This window comes from Canariomyces notabilis (assembly GCF_033297395.1).
Source record: "Canariomyces notabilis strain CBS 508.74 unplaced genomic scaffold N656scaffold_6, whole genome shotgun sequence".
In the NCBI taxonomy this organism is placed as follows: domain Eukaryota; kingdom Fungi; phylum Ascomycota; class Sordariomycetes; order Sordariales; family Chaetomiaceae; genus Canariomyces; species Canariomyces notabilis.
The window spans coordinates 522,572-548,079 of record NW_027041828.1 but is presented as its reverse complement, the minus strand read 5'-3'; the positions used below and the strand labels follow the sequence as shown (position 1 = coordinate 548,079).

General features: G+C 55.0%; 12 protein-coding genes across 12 annotated transcripts; 6 read left to right on the top strand and 6 right to left on the bottom strand.

Moving 5' to 3' along the window:
• The first annotated feature begins 280 nt into the window (after positions 1-280).
• Positions 281-2,218, top strand: N656DRAFT_576840 (uncharacterized protein). Its single transcript, XM_064810161.1, has 2 exons — positions 281-2,052; positions 2,116-2,218. Exons 1-2 carry the CDS (start codon positions 439-441, stop codon positions 2,146-2,148), a joined length of 1,647 nt encoding a protein of 548 aa, XP_064671776.1. The 5' UTR covers positions 281-438; the 3' UTR covers positions 2,149-2,218.
• Positions 2,219-2,466: 248 nt separating this feature from the next.
• N656DRAFT_576834 (uncharacterized protein) lies at positions 2,467-3,243 on the top strand. The gene has a single exon (XM_064810160.1). It carries the CDS (start codon positions 2,685-2,687, stop codon positions 3,132-3,134), a length of 450 nt encoding a protein of 149 aa, XP_064671775.1. The 5' UTR covers positions 2,467-2,684; the 3' UTR covers positions 3,135-3,243.
• Positions 3,244-3,352: 109 nt separating this feature from the next.
• On the top strand, positions 3,353-5,782 carry N656DRAFT_767208 (uncharacterized protein; the record flags this gene model as incomplete). The annotated part of the gene is made up of 5 exons (XM_064813541.1): positions 3,353-3,356; positions 3,474-3,532; positions 3,701-4,216; positions 4,269-4,412; positions 4,445-5,782. The coding sequence occupies 5 exons, from the start codon at positions 3,353-3,355 to the stop codon at positions 5,780-5,782; spliced, it is 2,061 nt and encodes a 686-aa protein (XP_064671774.1).
• A 662-nt stretch (positions 5,783-6,444) lies between these two features.
• N656DRAFT_705675 (ATP-dependent DNA ligase) lies at positions 6,445-8,810 on the bottom strand (the record flags this gene model as incomplete). The annotated part of the gene is made up of 3 exons (XM_064811291.1): positions 6,445-6,981; positions 7,046-7,814; positions 7,867-8,810. The coding sequence occupies 3 exons, from the start codon at positions 8,808-8,810 to the stop codon at positions 6,445-6,447; spliced, it is 2,250 nt and encodes a 749-aa protein (XP_064671773.1).
• A 1,275-nt stretch (positions 8,811-10,085) lies between these two features.
• On the bottom strand, positions 10,086-11,690 carry N656DRAFT_705990 (uncharacterized protein; the record flags this gene model as incomplete). The annotated part of the gene is made up of 5 exons (XM_064811317.1): positions 10,086-10,594; positions 10,649-10,735; positions 10,794-11,161; positions 11,237-11,370; positions 11,550-11,690. 5 exons carry the CDS (start codon positions 11,688-11,690, stop codon positions 10,086-10,088), a joined length of 1,239 nt encoding a protein of 412 aa, XP_064671772.1.
• A 1,131-nt stretch (positions 11,691-12,821) lies between these two features.
• On the bottom strand, positions 12,822-15,023 carry N656DRAFT_796688 (WD40 repeat-like protein; the record flags this gene model as incomplete). Its single annotated transcript, XM_064817557.1, has 5 exons — positions 12,822-13,043; positions 13,097-13,445; positions 13,505-13,867; positions 13,927-14,525; positions 14,589-15,023. The coding sequence occupies 5 exons, from the start codon at positions 15,021-15,023 to the stop codon at positions 12,822-12,824; spliced, it is 1,968 nt and encodes a 655-aa protein (XP_064671771.1).
• Positions 15,024-17,058: 2,035 nt separating this feature from the next.
• On the bottom strand, positions 17,059-18,727 carry N656DRAFT_777361 (Zinc/iron permease). Its single transcript, XM_064814810.1, has 4 exons — positions 18,618-18,727; positions 18,530-18,546; positions 17,691-18,461; positions 17,059-17,636 (listed from the first exon to the last, which is right to left on the bottom strand). The coding sequence occupies exons 1-4, from the start codon at positions 18,648-18,650 to the stop codon at positions 17,441-17,443; spliced, it is 1,017 nt and encodes a 338-aa protein (XP_064671770.1). The 5' UTR covers positions 18,651-18,727; the 3' UTR covers positions 17,059-17,440.
• A 649-nt stretch (positions 18,728-19,376) lies between these two features.
• On the top strand, positions 19,377-20,850 carry N656DRAFT_767203 (histone acetyltransferase type B; the record flags this gene model as incomplete). Its single annotated transcript, XM_064813540.1, has 2 exons — positions 19,377-19,395; positions 19,457-20,850. 2 exons carry the CDS (start codon positions 19,377-19,379, stop codon positions 20,848-20,850), a joined length of 1,413 nt encoding a protein of 470 aa, XP_064671769.1.
• Positions 20,851-21,045: 195 nt separating this feature from the next.
• On the bottom strand, positions 21,046-22,544 carry N656DRAFT_777359 (uncharacterized protein). The gene has a single exon (XM_064814809.1). The coding sequence runs from the start codon at positions 22,403-22,405 to the stop codon at positions 21,476-21,478; it is 930 nt and encodes a 309-aa protein (XP_064671768.1). The 5' UTR covers positions 22,406-22,544; the 3' UTR covers positions 21,046-21,475.
• A 78-nt stretch (positions 22,545-22,622) lies between these two features.
• Positions 22,623-23,440, top strand: N656DRAFT_576685 (uncharacterized protein). Its single transcript, XM_064810159.1, has one exon. It carries the CDS (start codon positions 22,727-22,729, stop codon positions 23,219-23,221), a length of 495 nt encoding a protein of 164 aa, XP_064671767.1. The 5' UTR covers positions 22,623-22,726; the 3' UTR covers positions 23,222-23,440.
• On the top strand, positions 23,023-24,448 carry N656DRAFT_777358 (uncharacterized protein). The gene is made up of 3 exons (XM_064814808.1): positions 23,023-23,428; positions 23,504-23,680; positions 23,751-24,448. The coding sequence occupies exons 1-3, from the start codon at positions 23,273-23,275 to the stop codon at positions 24,228-24,230; spliced, it is 813 nt and encodes a 270-aa protein (XP_064671766.1). The 5' UTR covers positions 23,023-23,272; the 3' UTR covers positions 24,231-24,448.
• On the bottom strand, positions 24,360-25,434 carry N656DRAFT_777357 (54S ribosomal protein L12). Its single transcript, XM_064814807.1, has 2 exons — positions 25,010-25,434; positions 24,360-24,907 (listed from the first exon to the last, which is right to left on the bottom strand). Exons 1-2 carry the CDS (start codon positions 25,220-25,222, stop codon positions 24,575-24,577), a joined length of 546 nt encoding a protein of 181 aa, XP_064671765.1. The 5' UTR covers positions 25,223-25,434; the 3' UTR covers positions 24,360-24,574.
• Positions 25,435-25,508: the final 74 nt, after the last annotated feature.

Below are 25,508 nucleotides of genomic sequence, written 5' to 3'. Positions count from 1 at the left end.
GGGTTGGACTTGCTGCATTCCCGAGGCATCTAGCGATGGGAAAGAGCAACGCGTCAGATACCGCGAGCATTCAACTTTCCAAGTTAAGAGCAAGTAAAACAGGCAACTACCTCCATTCCTAATTGATTGCGCAGCCCAGGCTAGTCTGAGTTCTGAGAGAATGAAATTGAATGTGTTCTGACCTACCTAGTTAGTTGCCAGTCGAAGACGGAAGAACGGTCTCAGCTCCCAGAGGTCGGTGGGCAGGTGGCCAAGCCATTCTGCCAGCCTGCGCCACCCGGCACTTGTCGCCGGTTTCGCTGTCAACGCGAGTGAGAATCTCAGTTTAACCATTCCGAACTGACCTTGTGTATTGACATGTTTACAATTTTTCTTATATTTCCATATATAAGGTAATTAAATCTCTTCATGTTCATCTTGGGTTGAGGTTGTTTTATCATGGCCACCCGCCCCCAACTCACGCCTCTCCTGAGGAGATTGGTGCGGCCGCGCACAAGCCTAAGCAGGCAATCAACAGTACAACAACAGCTACCGTGCCACCCCGTGCGTTGCTTCAGCAGTTCACGGCCCCGGCTTTTCCAGACGACAGCAGTGGCATGCAAGGGCCAGTTCACGAGCGAGACGTACCCAGATATCCAGCGAGACAAGCGGTTTGCTCAACTTACACAAGAACATGTTGCCTTCTTCAGGAACCTCCTTGGCACCGACTCGGCCATCATCGACGGTGTGACAAGTGACGCGGCAGACGACATCGAGCCTTTTAACAGCGACTGGATGCGCAAGTACCGTGGCCACTGCAAGTTGGTGCTCAAGCCCGGCTCGACGGACGAGGTCAGCAAGATTCTCAAGTACTGCAACGACAACATGCTGGCAGTCGTCCCGCAAGGTGGAAACACTGGCCTGGTTGGAGGATCCGTACCGGTGTTTGACGAGATTGTCGTCAACATGAGCCGCATGAACCAAATCATCGAATTCGACGAGGTCAGCGGCACTCTGGTGGCCGAGGCTGGGTGCATCCTCGAAGGCGCCGACCACTTCTTGGCGAGCAAAGGTTACATCTTCCCCCTAGACCTCGGCGCGAAAGGATCGTGCCACATTGGAGGGAATCTGGCTACTAACGCCGGCGGCCTGCGACTGCTCAGGTATGGAAGCCTGCATGGAACTGTGCTCGGGATAGAGGTTGTCCTTGCCGACGGCACTGTCGTTGACGACCTCTGCAAGCTCCGCAAGAATAACACGGGCTACGACCTGAAGCAGCTTTTCATCGGCGCCGAGGGCACCATTGGCATCATCACCAAGGTGTCGATCCAGTGCCCCCAGCGCTCCGCCGCTCAGAATGTTGCCTTTTTCGGCCTCGAGTCCTTCGACAAAGTCCAGCAGGCATTCCGGGAGGCCAAAGGCCAGCTATCCGAAATCTTGTCCGCATTCGAGCTCATGGACGAGGGCAGCCAGGCGCTGGTCAGGCAGGTCACCAATAACAAGCGGCCCCTGGAAGACCAGTATCCGTTCTACTGCCTGATCGAGACGAGTGGCTCCAACGCCGACCACGACAGTGAGAAGCTTCAGGCCTTCCTCGAGGATGTCATGGAAAAGGGCGTCGTCGCCGACGGGACACTGGCCCAGGACGAGACACAGTATAGGTCCCTGTGGGCTTGGCGTGAGGGCATTACCGAGGCATTGGGCCATCTCGGCGGCGTGTACAAGTACGATGTCTCGATCCCCATCAAGGAGCTGTACCAGCTGGTCGAGGATACGCGGGCGCGAGTCGACGCCGCTGGCTTGCTGGGAGATACGGATGAGTACCCCGTTCGGGCTGTGGTTGGATATGGGCACATGGGAGATGGAAATCTCCACTTGAATGTCTCTACGAGGCGCTTTGATGAGCGGGTTGAGAAGGTTCTGGAGCCGTTCGTCTACGAATGGATTGCGGAACGACAAGGCAGCATTAGCGCAGAACACGGGCTGGGGCTGATGAAGAAGAAGTATATTGGATACAGCCGCAATCCCACCATGGTCGGTTTGATGAGGAATATCAAGAACACCTTCGACCCTGTAGGATTCCTTCTTCTTCTTTTCTCCTACTTCACGCGCGGAGTCACTAACATCGTGCCACAGAAAGGTATTCTCAACCCCTACAAATATCTGTAAGCTTGCCAACCGCGAGCTGGCGATATGTCCATTCGGTGAGCCACTGGAATTCCCGGTGCTGCCCGTCTCACCGTTATTGTACATAGTACCGGTCGACATGGCTGCGAACTGGCCGCTGCCATGGAACTCAAGCCTGTTTTCAGCCAACTATATGATGAATGCAAGTCAAGCTCTCGGCGCATTTTCGCTGTGTCTGGTCCCAACAATTCTCAAGACGTCTTTTCGTCCCACGGACCAATCCTTCCAGTGGACGAGCTCCTTTTACATTGCCGTCAGATCTCACGGCCTTATGCAGGAACATTGGCAGCGGCTGTTTCGGAGACTTCTCAGCCCTACGGTAGGGTACTTTGTAGGAAGTGCAATGCGTGCCGTTCTACGCGTCTACAGTACGCGTACACTTGATGTTGGTTTATGCTTACAACATTCGCCAGGGTTGTTGACGAACAAGTGAAAGAGATCTGCGGAGTTCCCCGCCAACTGTGCAGACGACTCCCTTGCCAGTACGGATACCCCTTGAAGGAGTTGGGGGCCAATTCATGAGCCCAGACACCGAGAGGCTGTTGGACGAGATCAGGCCGGGGACATCTTGTACAATGCATACCACTACAGTACACTGCTTTACTAACTCAAGTGGCACTGCTGTTGTGATGTGGCCCCTTAAGTCCACGAAGCTCCATGGACCTGCCCGGCCACCGCGGCACTTCACCCTGGAGAGCATCGACACTGCATATGCCACATACATACTCAGCTTGGCTATCATCCTCAATGTCTCCGTTGTCTTATGGATTCTCTGCAAGGTTCTACCGGCAAGCCCGTTGGCCAGGCAAGAAATGCAACGGCGAGACGGGGCGTCATGTGAGCCTATGGGACGGACAGTTCTGGGTTGCTTTCATCAGTGTGCGGCACCGATCCCCCGCTACCAAGCCGCCTGGATGCTACCGGGCTGTGGCCGTTGGGCCGGCAGGGCGATCCCTCAGAGTTATTAATCCTCCGCGGACCATCACTAGCCAACCCTGGCCGTGGGCTTTTGCGCTCCTACAAGCAAGGTTTGATTTGAGAATACAAAGACGACCATCGGAACCCCTTGGGCTGTTGTGGTTTATTCCAGGGAGACACGACAACACAACGAGGGACTGTGGTACGAGAAGTTATGCCTTAGTACTACTGTGTACTCTAGCTTCAACTTGATTCGCTGTACAGGACCATGGGTAAGAACTGAACGCTGTCTCCCCGCCGGCTTCCCGTCCCCCACAGGACCAGGCTCCTCTTCCTCGTGCAGTTGGTCCACTTTCCAACCTTTACCACACTCGGAAACAACTTTCGAGGCCACACGGCTGACTCAGGCATCAAGTGGGTGTTCCGGGGAAGTACAAAGGGTGCAACAGTAAGTTTGTTACCTAGAGGTTGCTTTGCTTGGGGCTTGGGGCTTGCTCACATCACCATCCCCTAGCCTGCCGTCTCCGTCGAGTAAAGGTATGACACATCAACGGGGCCAACTGAAGTGCAAGTGGACGAGATACAAACAGCTTAACCATACCATGACCTGTTCCAGTGCGACAACGAGCGACCCTTCTGCAGAAAGTGCCTTGTTAGCGGCAGAAAGTGTGCTGGTTACGAACGCGAGACGGTTTTCATCATCGGGACCCTCGAGGACCAGGGCCGTTGTTCCTCGCACCCGCCTCGAGTGCTGAAAGCAAAGAAGAGCAAGACGCCGCCAAAAACAGACGAGCCGTTTGACCTTGTACCCATCGAGCCCCTTCGGCCTGCCTGGGACGATGTGATCTCGGTGACGCACCGCGGGAAGCACTATCGACTGCACTTCGCCGCGCTTCGTACGAACTTGCAAACCATTACAAGGGAAGACGCGAGCGGGAATGGCGACAGCACGACTGGACTGGCCGTCTCGATTTCGTTTCCGCCTTACCAGGCACTGGATGTCCAGCCCGTGCTTAGCGAGGACGATTTTCGGTTGACGGCGCAATGGTTGGTGAACCTCGCAGCGCCGGACCAAGCCGGGAGCGCGGGTACACAGACGGCAGCCGATGGCATTTGCTTGTCTCTATATGAAGTATGTTGTCTCCAAAGCCAAAGGCACTGCCGAAACTGATTTGATCACGCAGCATAACAATTCCGTCCGGTTCAGCAACCAACCGCCCTGGAAAGATCCATCGGTACAGCATAACGCCGTGAGGAGGATGGGCCCGGAGAGCTTCCGCTCATTTCCCAACCACCACTCCTTCGTGCGAGTCTACCGGCCTAATGCCGTAAGTTCTTCACTTCCCATACTGACGTATAGCTTCGACTCAGCCCCCCGTGTCAAACACAGATCTGGACCGCCCTCCTCAACCGTCTGCCAACCTTCCTCGCCGGGCCCGAGTGGACTTCCACTCCCTGGGAGTTCCACCCCAAATCCCACTTCGACCACCTGTTTGACCTGCTCTCCCTGCTCCCGGGAATCTTCCACCGCGCCGACACCGTCTTCTCCCACCCGCACACCATGGCCCGGCGGCTCATGGCACAGGACCTCCTGCGCAACTGCCTCGACATTGAGCTCCAGCTCGACAGATGGTACGCCTCCCTGCAGATGCAGGCGGACCCTTCGTCTCGAAATCAGCAGCAGCCCCTTTTGTGGCCGTCGATCCCTAGTAGGACGGTAGGAGGAATATCCAACCCGGCCGACGGCATGTATAACTACCCCTTCCCTTCCGGTCCGGGCCATTCGCCCCAGCCGGCCTTTGCCTTTGCCTCCTCCCCCGCCTCGGCCTCGGCCACGACGGCGCTCAGCCTGGTCTACTACTGGACCGCCCTAAGCCTGTTCTACCCACGGATCTGGCACCTTTATTGGACTGTATACGAGCCTGTCTCCGATGACATGTACCACTTTACCCAGCACCACCATCAACATCATCAATCAGCAACGGCTACTACTAGTACTGGTAGTAGTATAGACCCGATGCGGTACTCCCCAAAACGGGTGTGCGAGCTGGCCAGCCTCATCTGTCGCGGTCTGGACGCGGCCCTACCTGACCCTGACCTTGACCACAACCTGAACGAAGAGTGCGCCGCGGCATTTCAGCCTGATATGCTGCTTGTGCCGCTGTGGGTGGCTGAGAAGTTTTGGACTGATGTGGCCGACGGGGTGGTTCCTTCCATTACTGTCGCTCCTACTACGGCTACCAGTACTACGGCTACCAGTACTACGGCTACCAGTACTACGGCTACCAGTACTACGGCTGCTACTGCTGCTGATGTTGCTGCTGGGTGGCCTTCTGGCATGGGAATGGGAATGGGAATGAATATTGGAATGGCGACAGCGGCAGAGGCGGAGGCACAGATGGGAATGGGCGGCATGACGGGGCTCGGAGGAGGAATGGGGGCCTTGGGTGATCAACAAACTAACGGGGGGCTTCGGAGAGGAGGAGGAGGAGGAGGAGGAGGAGCAGGAAGCGGCAGAAGCCTGGACATGGGTATGGGCCCGGGTCCGGATCCGGGAATGGGAAGCGGCGGTGTCTACGCGGACGGCAGGCTGGAGGTGATGTGGTGCGAGGGGTTTAGGGCGCGGGTGGCGCGTAAGGGGAGGCATATCCAGGATCTTGTGCAGGGGCGGAGGTGGGTAGATTTGGCGACTTTCTGATTTCTCTTGCAAAGTTGGCTGATTCAGGATTTGATTTGAGTATCAGCCGGATTCCTCGGGGTTGGGTGGATGGTTGGGTTGGGAGGCACAGCGTACACGCGACTACAAACTTTGGCTGGCTGATTTCGGATGGTACAGTACATAGATAAACAGAGGCAAGCCATACAATGCCACTCACCTACTAGAGTCTTCGTAGTATTTAAATTCTCTCTAAATTTCACCTGAAAGTCTGCTGCCTGCCCCCCATAATCCGCCTCTATCCGAGTGTAATCCTGATGCGATCTGTAACTCATCTCACTTGTGGTTTGCCCTAGCATAGTCGCAGTGTAGGTACGAAAAGTAGGGATACCTACATGTCAGTAGACGCGTGTAATATGCCCGGTTGGCTAGGGTACATGAACAGAACCAAGTACGCCTGCCTGCTGAAGGATTCTAGAACGTTACATGACAGGTCGACCACCATGGACACACCTACAGATGCTGTAACACACCTTCCCTCATCCATCATTCAGACAAGTGGTCATTCACTCACCAAGCGGTGTGGCAGCAGATACCATAATGTACTCAAGTCACCGTAATGTTGCCGCAAAAAGGCCCCCAACTCCTGAGCATAAGCTCCCGAAAGGAGAAATACAACAATACAATCAACCTGACCAGCCAATCTAGTACTCGAAATCATCGTCAACCGCCGGCCCCTTGCTCTTTGTCACGCTTTCCTGTTTGCGATACATCTCGGCCACCTGCCTGCTCGTCGTTGCCTCGTCAGGCTTTTTATCGTCCCGCACCCTGATGAAGCGGGGAAACCGCAGACTGATGCCCTTCTCCCCGCTGGGATCCACGCCCTCCTTCATACCGGCCTTGTACCGGGGGCTGAGCGTCAGGTCGGCCGTTTTGACCTCCCACACGTAGCGCGGCTCGAACCAGACGTCAGGCTGGTGCTGTCCGCCTGAACTGTGCGCGTAAAAGGGCTTCGGCCGCTCAATGACGATTTGCGAGAGGGCCTTATGCAGTTCCTCAAGCACCGCCTCGCTGAAGCCCGTGCCAATGTTGCAGACCGTCTCATACGTGTCGGTGCCCGGGTTGTAGCACGCAAGTAGAAAGGCACCGTAGACCGAGGTGCGCTTTCCCTTGCCATGGTAAGCGCCCAAAACGACGAGGTCAAGGGAGTCGCCGATGCCAGAGAGGTAGTCCTTCTTGATCTGGATTTGAAGTAGGTTAGCCGTCTGCTCGAATATGGAGACACTGGTTCGCGACGGTGCTTACCTTGAGCCAATTCCTGCTTCGCTTGCTTGGCTCATACCCGCTCTCCTCTCCGTCGAGCATCTTTACCATTAGACCCTCACAGGATGCTTTGACCGACTCGTCGAGGAACGTCTGGATCTCGTCCAGCTCCTGACCGTTCATGGCCGTGGCAAAGGCAAACTCACCCTCTACAGGGGTGAAAGACTTGTATAACAGCTCACGGCGTTCCCGAAGAGACTTCTCAACCACCGGCTCACCGTTGAGATAGAGCAGATCGAATGCAAACACGCAGACCTTGACCTTGACATCTTCTATCTTGACGTCCTTTTTCTTTCGCGTCATAAGCTGCTGGAAAGGCAAGACCTTTTTCTCTTGAACATCCCATGCTACCGACTCGCAATCCAAGACGAAGCTTTTTGTCTCCTCCTTCACCCAGGTAGGAAGTTTAGCAAGGATATCGGGGTACTTCTTCGACAGATCTTCCGAGTTTCTTGAAAAGATCGAGGCAACTCCTTTGCCGACCTCTTTTGTGGCGCTCGACGTCGACTGGCTGAGTGATTCTCCAGTATCCTTGGCGACATAATGAATCTGCGCTCTCTCACCATCGTACTTGTACTCGCATGTAAAGGTCTGGCCTTCAAAACGGTCCAAGACTTCGGTAATGGCCTTTGTTGGCTTCGCCAGCATGGGCTTGAGCGGGACACCGGGCCGGAGCTTGCAGTGCTCTCTCAGATTGAGGATACCATGCTCCACCATGGCCGGAATGATAACCTCGTAGCTTGGCAGCTCACTGTGCACCGTTAGAACGCAGGCAAAGAATGGCTTTCTGGAATTGCACGAACCTGTAAACCGCCTTAAGAATGGATTCGCTTTTCTCGATGTCGCTGGTACTGGGCACCTTGCCCTTCTGAGCGGCCTCATGGGCCACCATTGCCTGGGCAAGCGACACAATGACGGTTTTCTCGGCCAGACCAAGCCTCAGTTTGCCCTCCAGGAAACGGACGAGGTATTTGGCTTCGCTTGGCCCACCCTTATCCTTAGTGATGTCCACCTTACCACTTGAGTTCGCATCCGCTGCTGAGAGAAGTTTCTTGATACTGTCAACCTTTCGTCCCTGCGCGCCGTTGCCAGTCATAGTGGCAATTGACATAAGCCCCTTGTGGACAGCCCGAATGGTGAGCGCCTTCGGCTTGAACATGGTCGGTTGTGTCGATCTTGACTTGACGGCGACTAGCCCCAGATCTCCAATCTCCTTCTGATCCTGCTTAATGACCGCAAGGCTGCGGCCCGTTGTCTCCCCAATAGCCTTCATGATTAGCGACTCGCCAATACCAAGCTCAATCCCAGCGTAATCAGGGGCCAGCTTGTTGATCATGAGCAGGACCGTGGGCAAAAGATCGTCTGGAGTAAGCCGCAGGACTTGGCGGAGGAACAGGGAGCAGTGCGCCATTATTTCCAGCCTCTTGGTGGTGAGCTCAATCAGTGAGAAGGTCTTGCAAAGGGCAGCATAGGGAACCGGCTCGCCCGGTTTCCAGTCCGGATACGGATGCTTGACTCCCGCCTCGAGGCTAGCCTGGACCTTTTGGCGCGCCTTTGCCGCCACCTCAGGTTTTTCTTCCTCATCCTGTAGCTCCTCATCTTCGACCTCAGACGATGACTCGGGACTTTCTCCCTCGGCCTCGGTTTTCATGGGTACTGTAGCCTCCGGGTCCAATTTCCGGGACGATGCCGTGGTTGAAGACTCCTCGGCCTTCTTGGTGTCCGGCGGTGGCGGAGCTTCTTCCATCGGCTCATCCTCATCTTCATCCTCGTCCTTGACCACCCTCCTACCCTTTCTCAGCCGCTTGCTGGTAGGTGCCGCTACTTCATCATCCTCTTCCTTCTCCTCAACAGCCACCTTAGCTTTGCCCGGTCCAGCAGTAGACTTGGCAGTCCGTCCCCTCATTTTGCTACCGTCTGTTGACTCGCGCAGTCAGCTGAGCTCCTTTAGTCACCCAAATTGGTTTGAGAAGCCATGCTGACCGTTCTGTGCCTCCTCCACCTCGACGGTTTCATGGTTTCTTTCCCGTTTTACCCCCCTTTCGTTGCCCTGACCTTCCTCTGTGGCGGCCTTTTTTGCAGAAGCCTTAGTCGAGAAGCTCAACTTGGTCTGCTGAGGCGGAGCAGACTGTTTCCCACCAAAAAATTTGCTATGTCAAGCAGTCAGCACGAACCCTTTCCAATTCCATCCTTCCAGAAATCGTCAAGGTTAAAATGCTGATAAACCATTAAGAAAAAAACATGGGGTGAATAGACGTGGAGCGGAGATATACACTGATATCTATATCCACCCACCCCAACGTCGTCTGGCCCGATCTGACATACCCCAGAGTTGCCTGCTTGGGCGCCATCCTCTCGGCCCTCGGCACAGGCGGTTGAAGAAGCCCTGCGAGCCTGGCGTGGCGCCAATGAGGACAACACGTTACAGTGGATATGGCCCTGATCCTGATCCCGATCCCAGTGGTGGTCACGGCCGTGGTTGAAGGAAGCCAAGGGACGGGAATTGAGAAGCTTCGGAGAAGGACGGGAGGAGCCAGGGTGATCGCAAACGGTTGTGTTGGAAGTAGGGTTGCGGAAAGGAAGGGTCAGTCCAATTGGGGTCAATTCAATTTTCGGACAGCATGGAAGGTAGGGGTGCAAATGTTATTGAAGGTGAAGGTAGGAGCCAGAGAGGTACAGGGTGGATAGTATCAGTAATTGTGACGCGCCTTACGCGACTTTTCGGGTCGCGTAGAGTGGCACGATCACATGAGCTCCGCGCGCTGATAAGCCCCACCACGAAGCGTGATATGTATGTACTGAGGTACATTCATCGATAGGTCCACAGCAGGCACTCCCGTCCTTACCAACCTCCTTCCAACCCTCAATTTAGGACCGTTCCAATTCCAGGCTCTATAACAGATTATGATAATGTACAAAAACAGCGCCGCGATACATAGGGTAGTGGGTTCGCAGTCTTGCAGAGACGGCCAACCTATCTAATCTTTAAGATACCGATGGGTCGGCCCTGGCTAAGATGTGCTTAGTGGAAGTAGAAATTTTCATCCGGCGTCCGCCCACGGATGAACTGCGGCTCAGAACCACGGACGTAGATATCTTCGAACAAGATCTTGGGCGTAGGCTCGGGCGGCGCCATGGCCTCGGCAGCGGCGACCTCCTCGGCAATGTGGTTGCGGGCCTCCTTATCGATGCTCTTCAGTTCTTCCTCATTCGCAACACCCCAGTCAAGAATGTGCTGCTTCAGCCCGGCAATGGGGTCGTTGGTCGACCGCATGCGCTGAATCTCCTCACGGGTACGGTACGTGGTGCCGGGATCGGACATGGAGTGGCCACCATAGCGGTATGTGACGTACTCGAGCACCAAGGGACCGTTGTCCTCCGCGGTCCACTGCTTCCCGTACTGCACGGCAGCCTTCACCGCCAGGACGTCCATGCCGTTAACCTTCAGACCTGGGATGTACTGTCCGCGCTTATAGTAGTCCGTCAGGGCCGATGAGCGGGCCGCTGACGTACCCATGCCATACTTGTTGTCTAAAAAGAAGTTAGCATAATCCCAAGTTCCTTACTAATCCAGTGTCAACTCACTTTCGCAGCCGAACAAGGCCGGAAGCTTCCAGAGCTTGGCCATGTTGAAGGCCTCAAAGACCTGGCCCTGGTTGCTAGCACCGTCACCTATGCGGAAAGCCATCAGCGCCCCTGCTCTTGACAAACTCTTTCTGTTGATGCATACCATAGAGAATGACCGTAGCCTTCTTGCCGCCAGTGTACTTCTGGGCAAAGGCAAGCCCAGCCCCAACGGGGACCTGGGCACCGACGATACCATTGCCGCCGTAGAAACCCTTGGTAAACATGTGCATGGAGCCGCCCTTGCCATAGGCAATACCCCCGCGGCGGCCGAGCAGCTCGCCAATGATGGAGCGCACGGTGCCGCCGCGCATGTAGGCGAAGCCGTGGCACCGGTATGAGGTGATCACGTCGTCGGTCTTCTCGATCGCATGCTCGATACCCACGGCGACGGCTTCCTGGCCCGTGGAAAGATGGCAAAAACCCCGGATCTTCTTCTCCTTGTATAGCCTGTCGGCAGCCATCTCCATTTGCCTTTTGTACGCAACAACGTGTCAGCAGGCTCTTAAGCCACTCACGGGCCTCATCTCCTTCTGCAGCTTGGCATACCTGACGACGACCATGTCGTAGTACATCTGCTTCAGTTGCTTCTTGGTTACCTCCAGGGTGTAGGGCGGGGGATCGAGCTCGTAGGTCTCGAAGCTCTCGTCGCTGAGGGTGACCTGGAAGGGTTCATCTTCGGACTATTTTGGGAAAGCAGGACAGTCAGTAAAACACCGCAACTCGTCCACCGATCTCTCCATTGATTCCAAAGCCATCGCGAAATCCGGATAATGGGCTGGATTAACGACAACCAATTGTGGTGGGTCCGAAAGCAGCGCATCGATGGCTGACCAGCTGCCGCCATCAACTCTCCACTCACCTGGGGGACGGTGCTCTTGTCGACTTGCGCCGAAGCCGCATTTGTGGTTACGCTTCTCCTGGCGGCGATTGAAGCGGCGGGAGAGCGCGCAGCAGCACGGATGGGCAGTGCCCTTGGTACCCGGACGGCCCGCGAGAACATTGTGTCTGGTGGGTTGTGGGTAGTTGAAGGAAAGACGGATTTTTGCGAGACCGTAGAATCCGAAAAGCTGCGTCCAGCGTCGCTGAGAAAAAAGCGGTCCCGGGCAGTTTTACTTTTTTAATGTTGGGGGTTGTTATGATGCTTGTTGAACACAAGCTAAACTACTTCGAGGAAGGCCGACATGGGTTGGGGGTGGTCCGGGCTCCATCGGAGGTTAACCGGCCTGAAACTACTGATAAGGAAGACCTCACGTTAACCTTACCGTGCAGTGCATAGAATCGTCCAACTGAAGCTCAGTAGAGTGGTGGGCAGAGTCTCTGTGTGATTCACAATCAACTATTCTCATACATAGCTGAGCAACTTAAGAATGCATTATTTTGTTTCTTTCCTTTCCTGTACTTAGCATAATTACCCCGTTTCAAGCATTATATCTCAAGAGAGGTTGAAGGCTGGGTTGATAGGCCCTAACATCGCAGGTCAGAGTACAAAGCACTCGGATCCAGTTGGGGGAATGCCGCAAGCAGTGGTCTGGAATCTCATATTTGTACTGGGCGATTCCAAATGTCTTTCCACAGCCAGCAGTTGGTGACTTAACTGCTATGGCAGGATAGCACCAATGCATTAACTACGCCAAACATGCCTCAACGGGCAGGCTTTGTTGCGGTTGTAATCCAAGCAATGTACATGACGACTCAAACCATGCCATGACCGCCCAACCTCTCACTTTATCTTCGACGGCAAGTAATCCTCCCTGTCCATACTCCTAATCATATGAACCCGACTGAGACTCCATGCCAATGCTTTGCGTCCCTGATATCTTTGCCGACTGTTGAAAACCATGCTGTGTGTGTGAATTCGAACGCCATAGTAATGCCAACTCCTCTCCTTTAAATCAGCCAAGAAACGTCACCCTTACCCCAGCTGTCCATTCTTCGAGGTATCCCATGTGCCTAATGTCGCCGAAGGTGCAATCGAAAGCGTGCAAATATAGAGTTGTGTTGAGCCGGCTATGCGAGAGGAGAGTAGTGAGAGAGACAAAGAGACGGCGAAACGAGCAATGAGAGAGATAAAATGTCTATGTTCGCAATCAAATGCCGCGATGCAACAGGTTGCGTGAGGATGAGACCGGCCTCATTCGTCGTGGAAAAATGTTGAGCTGGCTTGAAGCGGTGCCGTTGAGGGGCCAGCATCAGACATGTCCACGTCTTGCAGCCCGCTTGTTGATGGAGGGCCTCGATAGTCGAGCGAGAAAGCGCTCAGTGGACGTTCTGGAACAGGTGCTTCGAGCCTCCTTTTTGGTGCCGAGCCCATTCGCTCGCGAAGCATCTCCTCAGGAGGCGAGAAATTCCATACCTAGAATCCGAGTCAGGGGACATACCAGGTTGGGCCTGGCACTGGGCGCTTACCTCCATGACGGTGCGGCTATTCTTTTCCGCAGTCGCAACGCACTTTTCATCCTCAAAGGCGACGCGCCAAACCGCCCCACCTTGAGAAATGAGTTCACGGACAGGTTGTCCAGTCTTGAGATCCCAGACCTTGAGGCGGCCGTCACTACCACCGCTTACGATGCGCGTGTCGTCGAATTGCAGGCTCGTCACGCTGTTGTCGTGGGCAGCGAGACGGTGGATGGCGTCGTACCGTTCGAGCGACCATACCCTAACCGACCCGTCACTACCGCCGGTAACAAGAGTACCACCACGCATCTGCAGCTGTCCCACAAGGGACGTATGGCCCTGAAGGATGGCTAAGCATTCCCTATAACGACCCTGTTAGCTTCCATACTGGTAGAACACGCATTTCCGAGGCAACCCTACCCGGTCTGAGCGTTCCATATCCTGACGCTAGTGTCGAGACTGCCGGTTGCTACTCTGCGGCCGTCGAATGCGATGGCGTAGATATGGCTGTAGTGTCCCTGGAGGGTGTGTAGACACCGGCCCTCGGAAATGCTCCAGACCTTTGCCGTCGCGTCATAGCTGCCCGACACCACAATATCGTCCTTGATCTCCAAACAGCGGACACTCGCCTGGTGACCAACGAGTACGTTCTTGAAGAGACCAGTTCTGATGTCCCAGATCCTAAGCGTCGTATCCCGGGAGCCAGAAATCGCCGTATTAGCGTCAGACATCTTGAGGCAGCGGACTGTCGATGTGTGACCCCGCATCGTATGGAGACAAGCCCTGATATGGATCTTAGTAAAGATGTCACAAGAGTTAGACCGTAGCTAGAAAAAACTTACCCCGTGGACAAATCCCAGACACGAACGTCACGATCACAACCACCGCTGACCAAGATGTCGTCCCAAGGAACCATAGCCCAAACGCCCATGACGTGGCCTTGCAGCGTGCGTAGCGGATTCCCCTCGGTATCAAATACATGGATCTTGGCATTATCAAGGGCCACAATGATGTACTTTGAGGTGAGGTGCAGACTGGTGACGACGCCGCCGTCTTGGGTAATGTTGCGCGATGTGTTGCGGCCCCCCGTCCGCCAAGCCGCATCAACCAGGTATCTCTGTTTGAAGTGCGACTTGTACGACTTGAGTGCGGGCCGCGTATTCGCGCTTCCCTCAAAAGATGCCGGTAATGAGGTGGAAGTGAGCGGCCCTGAGAAGCCGTGACTCGCGGGCTCATGATCTTGTGGGCTAAAAGCACAGGCTTCTGGTTGGTTGACCTCGGCAGGGTGCAACGGTGGTTCAATCTCTGACATCCTACGCTGGTAGTCGTGTTTCACGCAGAGGTTTTTCCAAGTCATGTCGTCGCTCAACAAATCTCGCCATCTCCGCGAGACTTGCGACGCGCGTACAAGGACCTTGGGATCATCAATGAAGGAAAGAATCTGGCAAATTTGTTAGTTACAAGACTAGGAGGAATGGCGGACTGAAGGGGCACTAGAACGAACCCGAAGACATAGTTCATCAGGCAGCGTGGTAAAAGGGTCCTTCTTGAGCAGCGGGCTGACAAACTGATGCACGAAACTCAATTGCTGGCTAGTGCAAATACTCAAGAGGTCCGAGAGTATGCGAGTCCTCTGCGCGCCGTTGCATTGCACAAAGTATTGCCGCAACTCTGAAAGATAGGCCTCTTCGCTCTTCTCCGCGTTACTCCACTTCACCCTCGAGTGTGACGGCCCCGGAGACGCGGCAGGAGTGGGCGGCGGCGGCGGGGAGCCGGTGACCTGGTCGAACTCGGGCGCCGGTGTGCTCATGCTCGGGGTAGGGGGACCTCTAGGACGTTGTTGTGAGATCCTGGCGTGTTGTGTGTTTAATGACAATCCTTCGTCGAAAACAGCGCCCCTTCGTTCGGAGAAGCTGAGTGGCCGGTTGTATGGCGCCATGTCGCGGTGTATGAGGCGATATAAACCAAGCAGAGTCTTTTGTATCCTATTGCGTTTGTCTGTTGATCAACCGTTGGCGTGTAAAGATTCGCGCTATGCGAATCGGATCGGTGGTGGGAGTATGTTTGGCTACCGGCCGATCTAGTCGAGAAGGACGGAATGTCGATTATTGACTGACCAGGTACATACAGTCACGCTCGTCCCGTCAGTGAAGGCCCGCTGCGCAAGTGGGCGAATGACGCCTGCACCGCACGTAGCAGAGAGCCTTGGATGAGAGGGCACTGGTCAGGTTTGACGGACTGAATTCGACGTCGCTGGAAATAGACGGATGGACCCTGAAGAAGGGAGGAGAGGGAAAAGGGATGGGCGCGCCAAGTAGAGCGGATCGGTCAGGGAAGGGATGGCAGACGGGCGAGACGGGGTTGTGGGAACGTCCAGGCTCAGTCCATCCAAGCTACTGCTGTATCGGCGACGTTGTGTTTTGGCATCAAGGGAGGTTGTCGAGAAGGGCCAACTCAATGGGCCGTTCGTGAGGGCTGAGGAGGAGGAGAAATACGGGGCGGGAAGGGGCGGCGTCCCTTTCCTTGGATTCTGCTAGTGCGTCGAATGAGGAGCGACCAGGCCCAGCTGCAGGGAAAGCACAGTGTGTATGGTACAGTACCTGCTGTAATTACAGTATGGATACAATTTGAAGGGAGCGGCTGCTCCACAACGCCGCCACGACTACCTTACCCACCCTCGAGTCCGCCACCTGTCTTGCAACTTGCACCAACCGCCCGAAAGCCTCGTCAAATGGAGCCACGAAGGGCCATCACGAAACTCGACCCTGCGGCGGAAAGTGCACCGTTTCGCCGGTGATAATGGCGGAGCGATTGTAGATGCCTAACTGCTTTGTATCCATTACCATGCATTGGTTAAACTTACGAAGTTGTTATGTGCACGCATGGAGCGTACCCATGACGTAGGTACCTGACCTAGGTTGTGTTCTGCTCCATGTTGACGTTGTTACGGGCATGATGGTGCCTCGACCTACTTTAACTAAATTCAGGGCATCCGCCAGCAACGGTCACTGCATGACAGCAGGGTCCCGTCGCAAGTTTCCTCTCCAGTACCTGACCTTACCTAGGCTTCCATTCCTAGCATGCGGTGCTCAAGGGTTGCATACCTGAGCTCTTAGGTAAGGTATGTATGTACTGTAACGCAACCACCAGGCAATGCGGCACTAACACAGGTCGACGTAGAGAGGCCATCACCACCGCTCTTCAGTCGTGGCACCCCAGGTAATCCTGGCTTTGCGTCTTGTTGCTCTTCAGGCTGTGGCCGGGTTGCCCGACTAACACCGCTTTCCCCTCGTCTTTGACTTGATTAGCGGCCCTGTTCCATCGTATGACCTGACGTCCTTTATGTATGTATTAGCAATGAGAATGTGTGCTGTTGGAAGCAATTTGGTCCTGAAACCCTACGGTTATTCCCTGACAGGCGCAGCAGCTTGCCCAAGCTTTGAAGCTGTACCTGTCGGGCGCAATAAAGTTGAAGTATACTCGAGCATTCAGGTATGTATTGCACATGCATACAAGTTGGGCTGCGCCGCTGCCTGCATGAGGCACTCATTCCCGCTGGTCATTGCATCAACATGCATCCAGCTTGCTGTTGTGATCATCTTCCATGTTTTGTCCTCCTTCCTCGCTTCTTTCTTAGCGGGATCATGGAGAACCTATGTGCCTGGAACCTGGATGAGAGGGCGTTTACCTGTTAGCTGGGAAATTCGGGAATACCAGCCTGGATCTCTTCCATAGGTCGTTATCCGGCTATGATCCCCTAGTAAGCCACACTTCCAACGTTGGGCCCTTCCATGAGTTTGTTAACAGACATACTGTAGGTACCTACACTCTTCGCGCGAGTGTGCATGTCCTTTTCCGTCAATTGGCCTCGACGAATTCTCCACGTTGTTCACTACGCCAGGAACGACTCTTTGAACTTCCCCAACCGGCTATGTATCTAGTTCAGACGGAGAGGTTCCAACTGATTGAAACGCGCTCCACAGCCACTGCGTGAGACATCCCCACTTGTTTGGGGCTTGGGTAAGATTTACCCCTAGTCGCTGGAGTTCTACTGTGGTAGTGTACTGTACAGTATGCTTGGCGGGCCGGAAATCGGTGAGGCTGGTGAGCGAACCTCAAAAGGTCCAGTACGTCACTGGGGCAGCCATCATATATAGTAGTAGCGGGTTGAGGGCAAATGCAGTGCAGTAGGTATCCCCAAGCTAAGCAGCCCTATTCTGGATCCTGTCGATACCGTAAAGTGAAGACAGTTGGAGAAACGCTAGAGGTCTATGGCTTGAACGTTCCATCTTTCCAGGAGTTATACCGCGCCCCTGGTTGAAAGCAAGCAAATTCCCACCTTTTAGCCGGAATGTCTCAATGATGATGGTGGCCGAAACGCGTGAGCAATGGAAGCAGCATCCCCACCACCGTTGCAAGAGTCTCGCGTAATTGCAGCTTGCCCTGCCTTCTGTGTGATGAGCTCCCGCCATCGGAAAATCCACTGGCACTAAAATGGTGGTCATGGCCCGCGGATTGGTTCTCGTCCTGCATCGCATGCATAGCAACGTATCTAGGGCCGCTGTCAGTACGAGACCATCGAAAGTAGCACGAGAAGCACACTTACAGGAACGTCCCGCCGCTAAATAGCAGGAGCATGCCAGTCCACCACTGGGCCAGCTCGCCCTCCATTGCCTCGCCTCCAACCATGTACACAATGAAATAGGTAAACAAGGCTCCCGCGGGAGCTGCTAGGCTGAAGACCATGAGATGCCAGCGTGCCGCCCGCTTTGACAGCCCTTGTTTCAGTAGGACGGAAGTCAACCCAAACGCGGCCGGAGCTTTGTGCACTAGAATAGCAAAGAAGATAATGAGCCCGACATTCAGGTTGGATGTCGAAGCCGAAGCGCCCATGGCGATGCCGTCGGCCGCGGCGTGGATGACGAGGCCTGTCGTAGTAGCTAGACTGCGCGTCTGCTTAGGGGACGGCGTGAAAGAGCCTAAAAAGCCCTCGGATTCCTCATCCACTGAGGTGCTTGGGCCAGCCAGGTTATCCAAGCTCACATGCCTGCTTGTCGGGGTTGATTGAAATTTCTCCGTGGCATGGCGCGGTAGCCGGTCGATGAGGAACATCAGGGCAAAGCCGACAACCAAAGCGAATCCGATATGGAATGCGGGCAGTTCTGGCTGCTCATGCTCAGACTCGTCCCTCCGCACTCGCCTGGGCTGCGCGGCATGCTCTGAGTGCAAACCAGTCGCGGCGAGCGCCTCAATTCCTTCTGGTACAATGACAATCAGACAGCTGCCGACAAGCAGACCAGCCCCAAGAGCAGCCACAAATCGAAGCTGCGACTGCGACAGAGAAAACGACAGCGGAAGCGCGCCGGCCACGAAGGAGCTGTCACAGACAAGAGACTAGTCAGCGTGCAATTGATTGGAGAGAGTCAGGATCCCGGGTCAACATACGCCACGGCCATGACCACCTGTCAGAGTCGACCGATACCATTAATTAGCGTCTTTTCTGCGTGAAACTTTGCCCACGGACTGTACTTACCGAGGTCACTACGAGAAAAATCAAGCCAGCCATCCCAAACGGGGTTGGAGGTCACCAGAGAGAGAAGGTTGGATTGTCTGGCTCTCCTTTGGCAGTTCATGGGCGCAGAGAGACATGGACATGGAAGGAGTTGATGAACGGCTGTGATCGAGAGCCGCAAGATCGGTAGCTGATACAAGTTGGCACGTTAAAGATCAGCGATCACCCGCAGGGTTTCTTGGCGCGCTTGGCCCGACCCGACGAACGTGGCTGATGATCGCTAACGTTTAGCTGGTGTCACTTAAGCGCAGCACGGATACACCCGCAATGTATCGTTTCAGGCACTCTGTGTCAAGACTCAAGACAAACCTCTGAAGCCACCACCAACACAGGATGGAGGTCCCGTGAACTCTAGGTACCGCTTAATGAAGACAGTTGGAGAATATTGGAATTTCGGGACATGCACAATCATAAATTGCATATCAAATTGTCAGCTGGAAAGCTCAACCCTTCCAGGTTTCCAGGTTCGTACTCCGGCGACATCTTCTTTGTGATGTACCAAGGTACGTTGTATGTACATACCTTAGGTACATACAGTACAGTACCCAGAGTGGAGAAGACAACCGAAGGTCCGAGCTCCAGGTTTCAATTAATCAACGCGATTGAACAGGTCAGATCGCGACGTGCACTTGGAGCGCGTCGTGCTGCTTCACGATAATTTCCAGTAGTTGGTCCTACTTCCAACCTTTCGACTCTCCCAAAACCAAAAATTATCTCGCCATGTCTTCAAACGAGGACTGTAAGTATTCGAGCCCAAATGTCTTCGTTTTTCTTGAAGACAAAACGTTAACACTTGACAGGGGCGTCGTCGTCCAATGACGCGCTGGTGTTGTCGCTCGTTACGTCGACTCCGACCGGTGTCAAGACCATCGGCAAAAGTTTCCACCCGAAATTCACGTATCCCATCTTTGGTGACAGTGAAGAGATCTTTGGCTACCAGGAGCTCCAAATCAACCTCCGATACAATGCTAGCGACATGCGACCAAACCTCTCCGTCACCTACAGCAAGAAGTTCCCCGCGGTAGGCGACACCGAGGCAGCAGACATCAATGGCATCCTCGGCGACTTTCTCCCCCAAGTGGCATTTCAGGAAAAAAGCGATTTCGAGACGGCTATCAAGCATGTCCCGGAGGATTGGACCCCGCCTGGCGAGCTGGCCGCGACCTTTAGCGCCCCAAGTGGTACCTTCGAGGTCTGGAAGGGCAGTTTGGGGGATCCTGTCGTCAAGCAGCTAGTCAAGCGCATCCAAATACTCGTACCGCTCTTCATCGAAGGCGGGAGTCAAATCGCAGTGGACGACGCAGACGCGGGCAGGTGGACAGTTTTCTTCCTTTACCAGAAGCGGGCGGTGGCCGGCAACCCGAGCCGCTCCTCGTACATCTTTGCCGGCTATTGCACAGTATACCGCTTCTTCCACTTTCGGATGCCCACGCCTAGCCCCTCGCCTTCAGAGGACTTGACTCTCGGCGGAAACTTTGACCTGGCGGAGCTTCCCTGCCGCACTCGAATCTCCCAATTCATCATTATCCCGCCATTCCAGGGAAAGGGCTTGGGACCAAGACTATACAGCATCATATTCGAGAACTACCTCAAGCACAAGCAGACTGTTGAAATCACGGTCGAGGACCCCAACGAGGCGTTTGACGACTTGCGCGACATTGCAGACCTCCACTTCCTGCGGCGAATGCCCGAGTTCCAAGCGCTGCGCATCGACACGAGCGTCTCCATACCGAAAGCAGGCAACGCGCCGAACAACATTGTCGATAAGGCGGCTTGGGATGCTGTGCGCGCCAAATCCAAAATCGCCCCGCGTCAATTTGCGCGTGTGCTCGAGATGCATCTCATGTCCCAGCTCCCCGAGCCCGTGCGGCCGGGTATCACAACGGAGGAGAAGCGGGCATCTGCCAAGGCGACCAAGGAGCAGGAGCATGAGCTCCGTCTTTGGAGGCTGTTGGTAAAAAAGAGGATATATCGGCAAAACAAGGATGCGCTGGGCCAGCTGGAGCTTCGGGAGCGCATCGAGAAACTCAATGAGACGGTGTCAAGCGTCGAGTTCGACTATGCGCGTCTGCTGATCAAGGCGGAGGAGCAGCAAACGAGCCTGGTTGCGAATGGGTCGCCTAATGGAAAGCGCAAAGCGGATGGCGAGGGCGAGGCGGTGGCTAGTAAGAAGCCGCGGGTTGAGGAGGAGTGAAGAGAGGACAGTTTCCGGCTTCACCAGGTTTCCAGGTTAGCACTTAAAGTTCCCTCTTGCGGCGGGCTGGTTAGAGGAGAGTGGGCAATGGGCATTGATGAGACGGTTTCGAGCATGTACTGTATGTGTAAAGCTTCGACGGCGTTACGGAGATATTCCCATGGTTTTTATGTCCATATCCTATTGATGAGGAACCCCCACGAGTGACATGGAAAAAGAAAATGACATAAAGCTCAGGCGGCAAGGCCACACCGTTTCCAGTTTGGACTCGAACTACCGACCTGCCTGCCTACGAAACCGTGCAAGAACGATTTCTGGTTAGGTTACTCGCATAAGCGCCATGCCGCTCGGCTACAGCGCTCCTGACGAAGGCTAACTTGCCCTATCTACGGACGAAACGATGTCTATATACCCTTCCTCTCCCTCTCCCGGCTCGTAGGAGGTTGAGTTGGTGGATTGTCCAGATCATTTTACTCCCCATCTGCTATACCCGACTACAGGACAAGGAAGCCCTGCCGTCCTCAATCTATCTGAAGACCATATGTGCTTTTGTCTACCCCGAATCTCATCGAACTCATGGTATTATGGGCATTGGGTGAGCTCCAAGCCCAATATCTCCTGAGCTCTATTGGAACTGATTAGTCGGGAACCGCGTCCCATTCACACCCTGCACGCCCTGGCCGAGCTGGCTCGCCACCACGGTCGCTTCCCTCACCGCCCGCGCCACCGTACCCCTCACCCTCCCTTCCTCAAGCACCAGCAAGCCCCCAATCGTACACCCACCCGGCGTGCTGACCTTATCCCTTAGCAGCGCGGGATGATCCCCGTTCAGCACCAGGCCGGCGGCACCCTTCATGGTTTGCGCGGCCATGCGCTGGGCCTCGGCGCGCGGCAGGCCCATGGCGACGGCGCCGTCGATGGCAGCCTCGAGCATGAGCGCGAAGAAGGCAGGGCCGCTGCCGCACAGGGCCGTGCACACGTCCATGGTGGACGGCGGAAGGTAGACGACGTCGCCGATGCGCTTGAAGATCCACGTGACAAGCCCCAGCGTCTCCGGGTCCAGCGGCGGGTTGGAGATGCCGATGACTGTCATGCTCTCGCGGATGAGCGACGCCGTGTTGGGCATGGCCCGAACGACGCGGCACCGCACCCGCTCGGGCTTGGCCGCCTCGGCCAGTGTATCCTCCAGCTGCGTCTCCGTCACCCCGGCCAGGATGCTGATCAGCAGCTTGCCCTCGAGCGCCTGCGCCATCCCCGGTTCCGAGAGCACCTCTTTCACCATGTAGGGTTTACAGGCTAGGAGGATGACGTCGGCTTTCCGCGCCGCGGAGACGTTGGCGTTCTGGGCGATCTCGACCTGGGAAGCGTGTGCGGCGAAGGTGAGCCTGAGTTTCTTGGCGGATTCGGGGCGCCGAACGCAGGCGGTGAAGCGTGAAGGAAGACGGGTTGCCACTGCGGTTTCGTAAAGAGGGGTTGAAGTGCCTGATGTGGGCTTGCTGGTCTCTTGCATCTCGTCGAGGGAGGCGAGGATGCCGGAGAGAATGGCGATACCCATTGTGCCTGGAGGGAGTGTGAGCTTTGAATTGTGCTTGGAACTGGTCACTTACCGCAACCTATAACGGCCATGGTGAGCTCCGAAGAGCCGCTACCCGACTGAAAAGCACTCATTTTGTCTATGGGTTATGATAGTGAGGAGTTCTCTATGGGGTTTGACAGTGAGGAGCTGCGATGTGTTTGTTTGTGATGAGAACTGAGAATTTGAGGCTTGGGACTTGTGCCGATGTTCGGAGATCTCAAAGAAAATGGATCCGATTATAAGTGAGAAAGCGCTGCCCTGATCCTAGGAACTGGGAAGGGGCAGACAGTTCGATCCTCTATGGTTCATCAAGCAGCCAAATCCCAATGTTTTCAGCTCTACTTACAATTAACACCGCAACTTGGGAGGATAGCAGAGACAGCTGAATCTCATCGAGTTTCTCACATGCAACTTACAAGTATGAGCGCTTGCCTTTTTCATCTTATAGGTAAAACGTTCCGCAAAAAGTTCGAAACTGCCAAATGGACCCTGCGAACACTAACAGGCGGCGCCGCGGCAACCACCCCCCGCCACCCCACCACTTTCCTCACCGCCTGCCCCAAATGCTTAGTTGCGCAAGGGTTGTTTAGCGTGGATCGAAGCTGCCCCACGTTTCCTGCAACTGAGATCACCAGTAAACGCCAAGACACAGCCATGGCTTTCTCACCAGACACATCGGGGAGCACTAGCTCCAAGGAGAGGCACAACGCTATCTTTACCTACCAGAACCTCGCCGCCGGATTCTCGTCGAGCGGCAGTCGAAGCATGGTCGTAATAAAGGAGATCCTTCAATAGCATTCGAGAAAACCAACAAAAGGAGGAGAGGTGATCGGGCAACGAGGCACAATGGCGGACCCGTTCGAAGTCCGGATGCGCTTCACTAGCCAGCTCCGCCAGCTCAATGCTTCGGTAACGTCGGCGCAGAAAGCGGCGCAGTATGCCCTCAAATATCGGGATCTGGCCGAGGATCTGCACTCATGCATCCTGGAGCAGCTCGAGAGGGTGGGTTGGAATTGCACTGCCTAGGCTGCTTTGTTTGCTGGTCTGTTGGTTGCACCTGGCTGATGAAGGAATTAGAACAACATGAACACACGAGCCAACATCATGTTCTTCATTGAGCATTTTCTCGACATGGCCCATAAGGACGGCCATCTCGACTATGTGCGCATGATGCAGCGCGACATTATTCGCGTCGTGGATGCCGTAGCTCCTGACGACGGCTCGGGGGCGGCGAATGTTAAGGTTGTTCGGAAGGCGAGTCCCTCTCATTCTTACACCCTGCTGTTGTTATCGAGCTTGGCGAGCTCTGCTAACCCGGTCCCAGGTTCTGCGCGCCCTCCACGACAAGTCCTTCCTCGAATCCCAGGCCGTCACTCAGATCGAAGAGGTTCTCACAGAGCGAGAGACGGCCGCGCAGGACATCGCCATGTCATCCCCGCCTTCAAACGCGGACGGCGGTTCCGATCCTATGGCCGCTGATAATCTCGGCGACATGCCCCCTTCTCAGACGTTACCGGCACCCTATAAAAAGGCGACCATTAGCGCTGCGGCCGGCCTGGACAGGAAACAAATAGAGCAACGCATAGAGGAGGATAGGGAGCGCCACAAGAGACAGCGAGAGAATATCTGGGCGGTGCCTGAAACAGACGAGGCCGAATTGGACAAGTTATGGGACGAGACGAGCTCTCTGGGTTCAGATGATCACCGGATGGGCGAGGAGGAGTATCAAGAGTGGAAGGCACAAGTGTCGAATACTTGTCCACACCATAAAGATGAGAAAGCGAACGGAGAGGGACATTCGTGATATCTCCTTTCCCCTGACCTTGGCACAGAACATTTTGGCAGGCGTTCTTTGGCTGTAGACCTCGGCGTTGCGGTAGGGATAGGGACAGAGGTGACAGGGGGCACAGGTCGGCTTTTTGCTTTTGCAAAGAAGTTATCTGGGATCAAAAGGGTCTCCATATGGTCCAGCGATGATTGCTTGGTATACTCAAGTTGTAATGTTACATTGTTCTTTTTGTACATGCAGCGGGGATGCCGCACTCTGTCAGTAATCGTACCATGCTTGGTTCCGGCCTGGCTGGTCCGCGTCTCTCCAAGGTGAACCATTAGCTAGCAGCTCGTCCTTCTGCCATATGTCTATACCGTCTACTCCATCACTACCGTCGCACCCAATTCCTTCATCATCGCGACAATCTTCTCCGCCTCATCCTTCGGTACAGACTCCTTCATAAGCTTGGGCGCGCTTTCAACGAACTTCTTTGAGTCTACTAAGCTGAGACCGAGCAAATTCTTGATCTCCTTGATGACCTTGGGCTTGGCGGCCGCATCGAACGCCTGCAGCTTCAGGGTGAAGAGCGTCTTCTCGGCCGCGGCGGGGGCAGCGTCCTCCTCTTCGGCTGCTGCTGCTGCGGGAGCAGCGGCTGGGGCGGCGGCGGCGGCGAAGCCACCAACGGGTAGATCGGGGATGTTGAGGCGCGACTGTTCAGGGGAAAAGGAGCAAATCAAGTTAGCAAACGAAGAAGGGAGCTTGATATAATATTGACCCGCTGACGGGGGGGCGAAGAGTGCCCCTTTACGCACCTTCAAACTCGCAACAAGGTCTGCCGTCTCCAGCAATGTCAATTGACTGATCTGGTCGACAATCGCGGCGATCTTGGGGTTAGCCGCGGCCTCGGTCGAGTTGTACCGCCGCGTCATGCGCTGCTGGAGAAAGGAGCTCGAAGCGCGGATCGGGGTGTTTGTGCGGAGCTGGCGGGCACAGCATTGCGCTGCGTACCTGCAGGAAAGCGACATGGCGGGCTAAGAATTGAGACTTTGCGAGGAACCTGGAGACGGAAGACGTCGGCCTGATATGGCGTCGGATTGGGCGTCGCGATGGAGTGCTGTGGTTATCGTGAATTCCGGAGATTTTTTCGGCCGTCGTTCGAAAAGTCTACCGGCCTGTCGCTGATTGGTCGGCCAGGGGACCTACTGGAGCAAAATACACCCGGCGGTCACCCGCGCTCTAAGCAGTAAGCACAAGTAGCACAGGGCTGTTCCGGGGACATGTCAGGCCCAGATTCCCGGCTTCAGTGGGCTC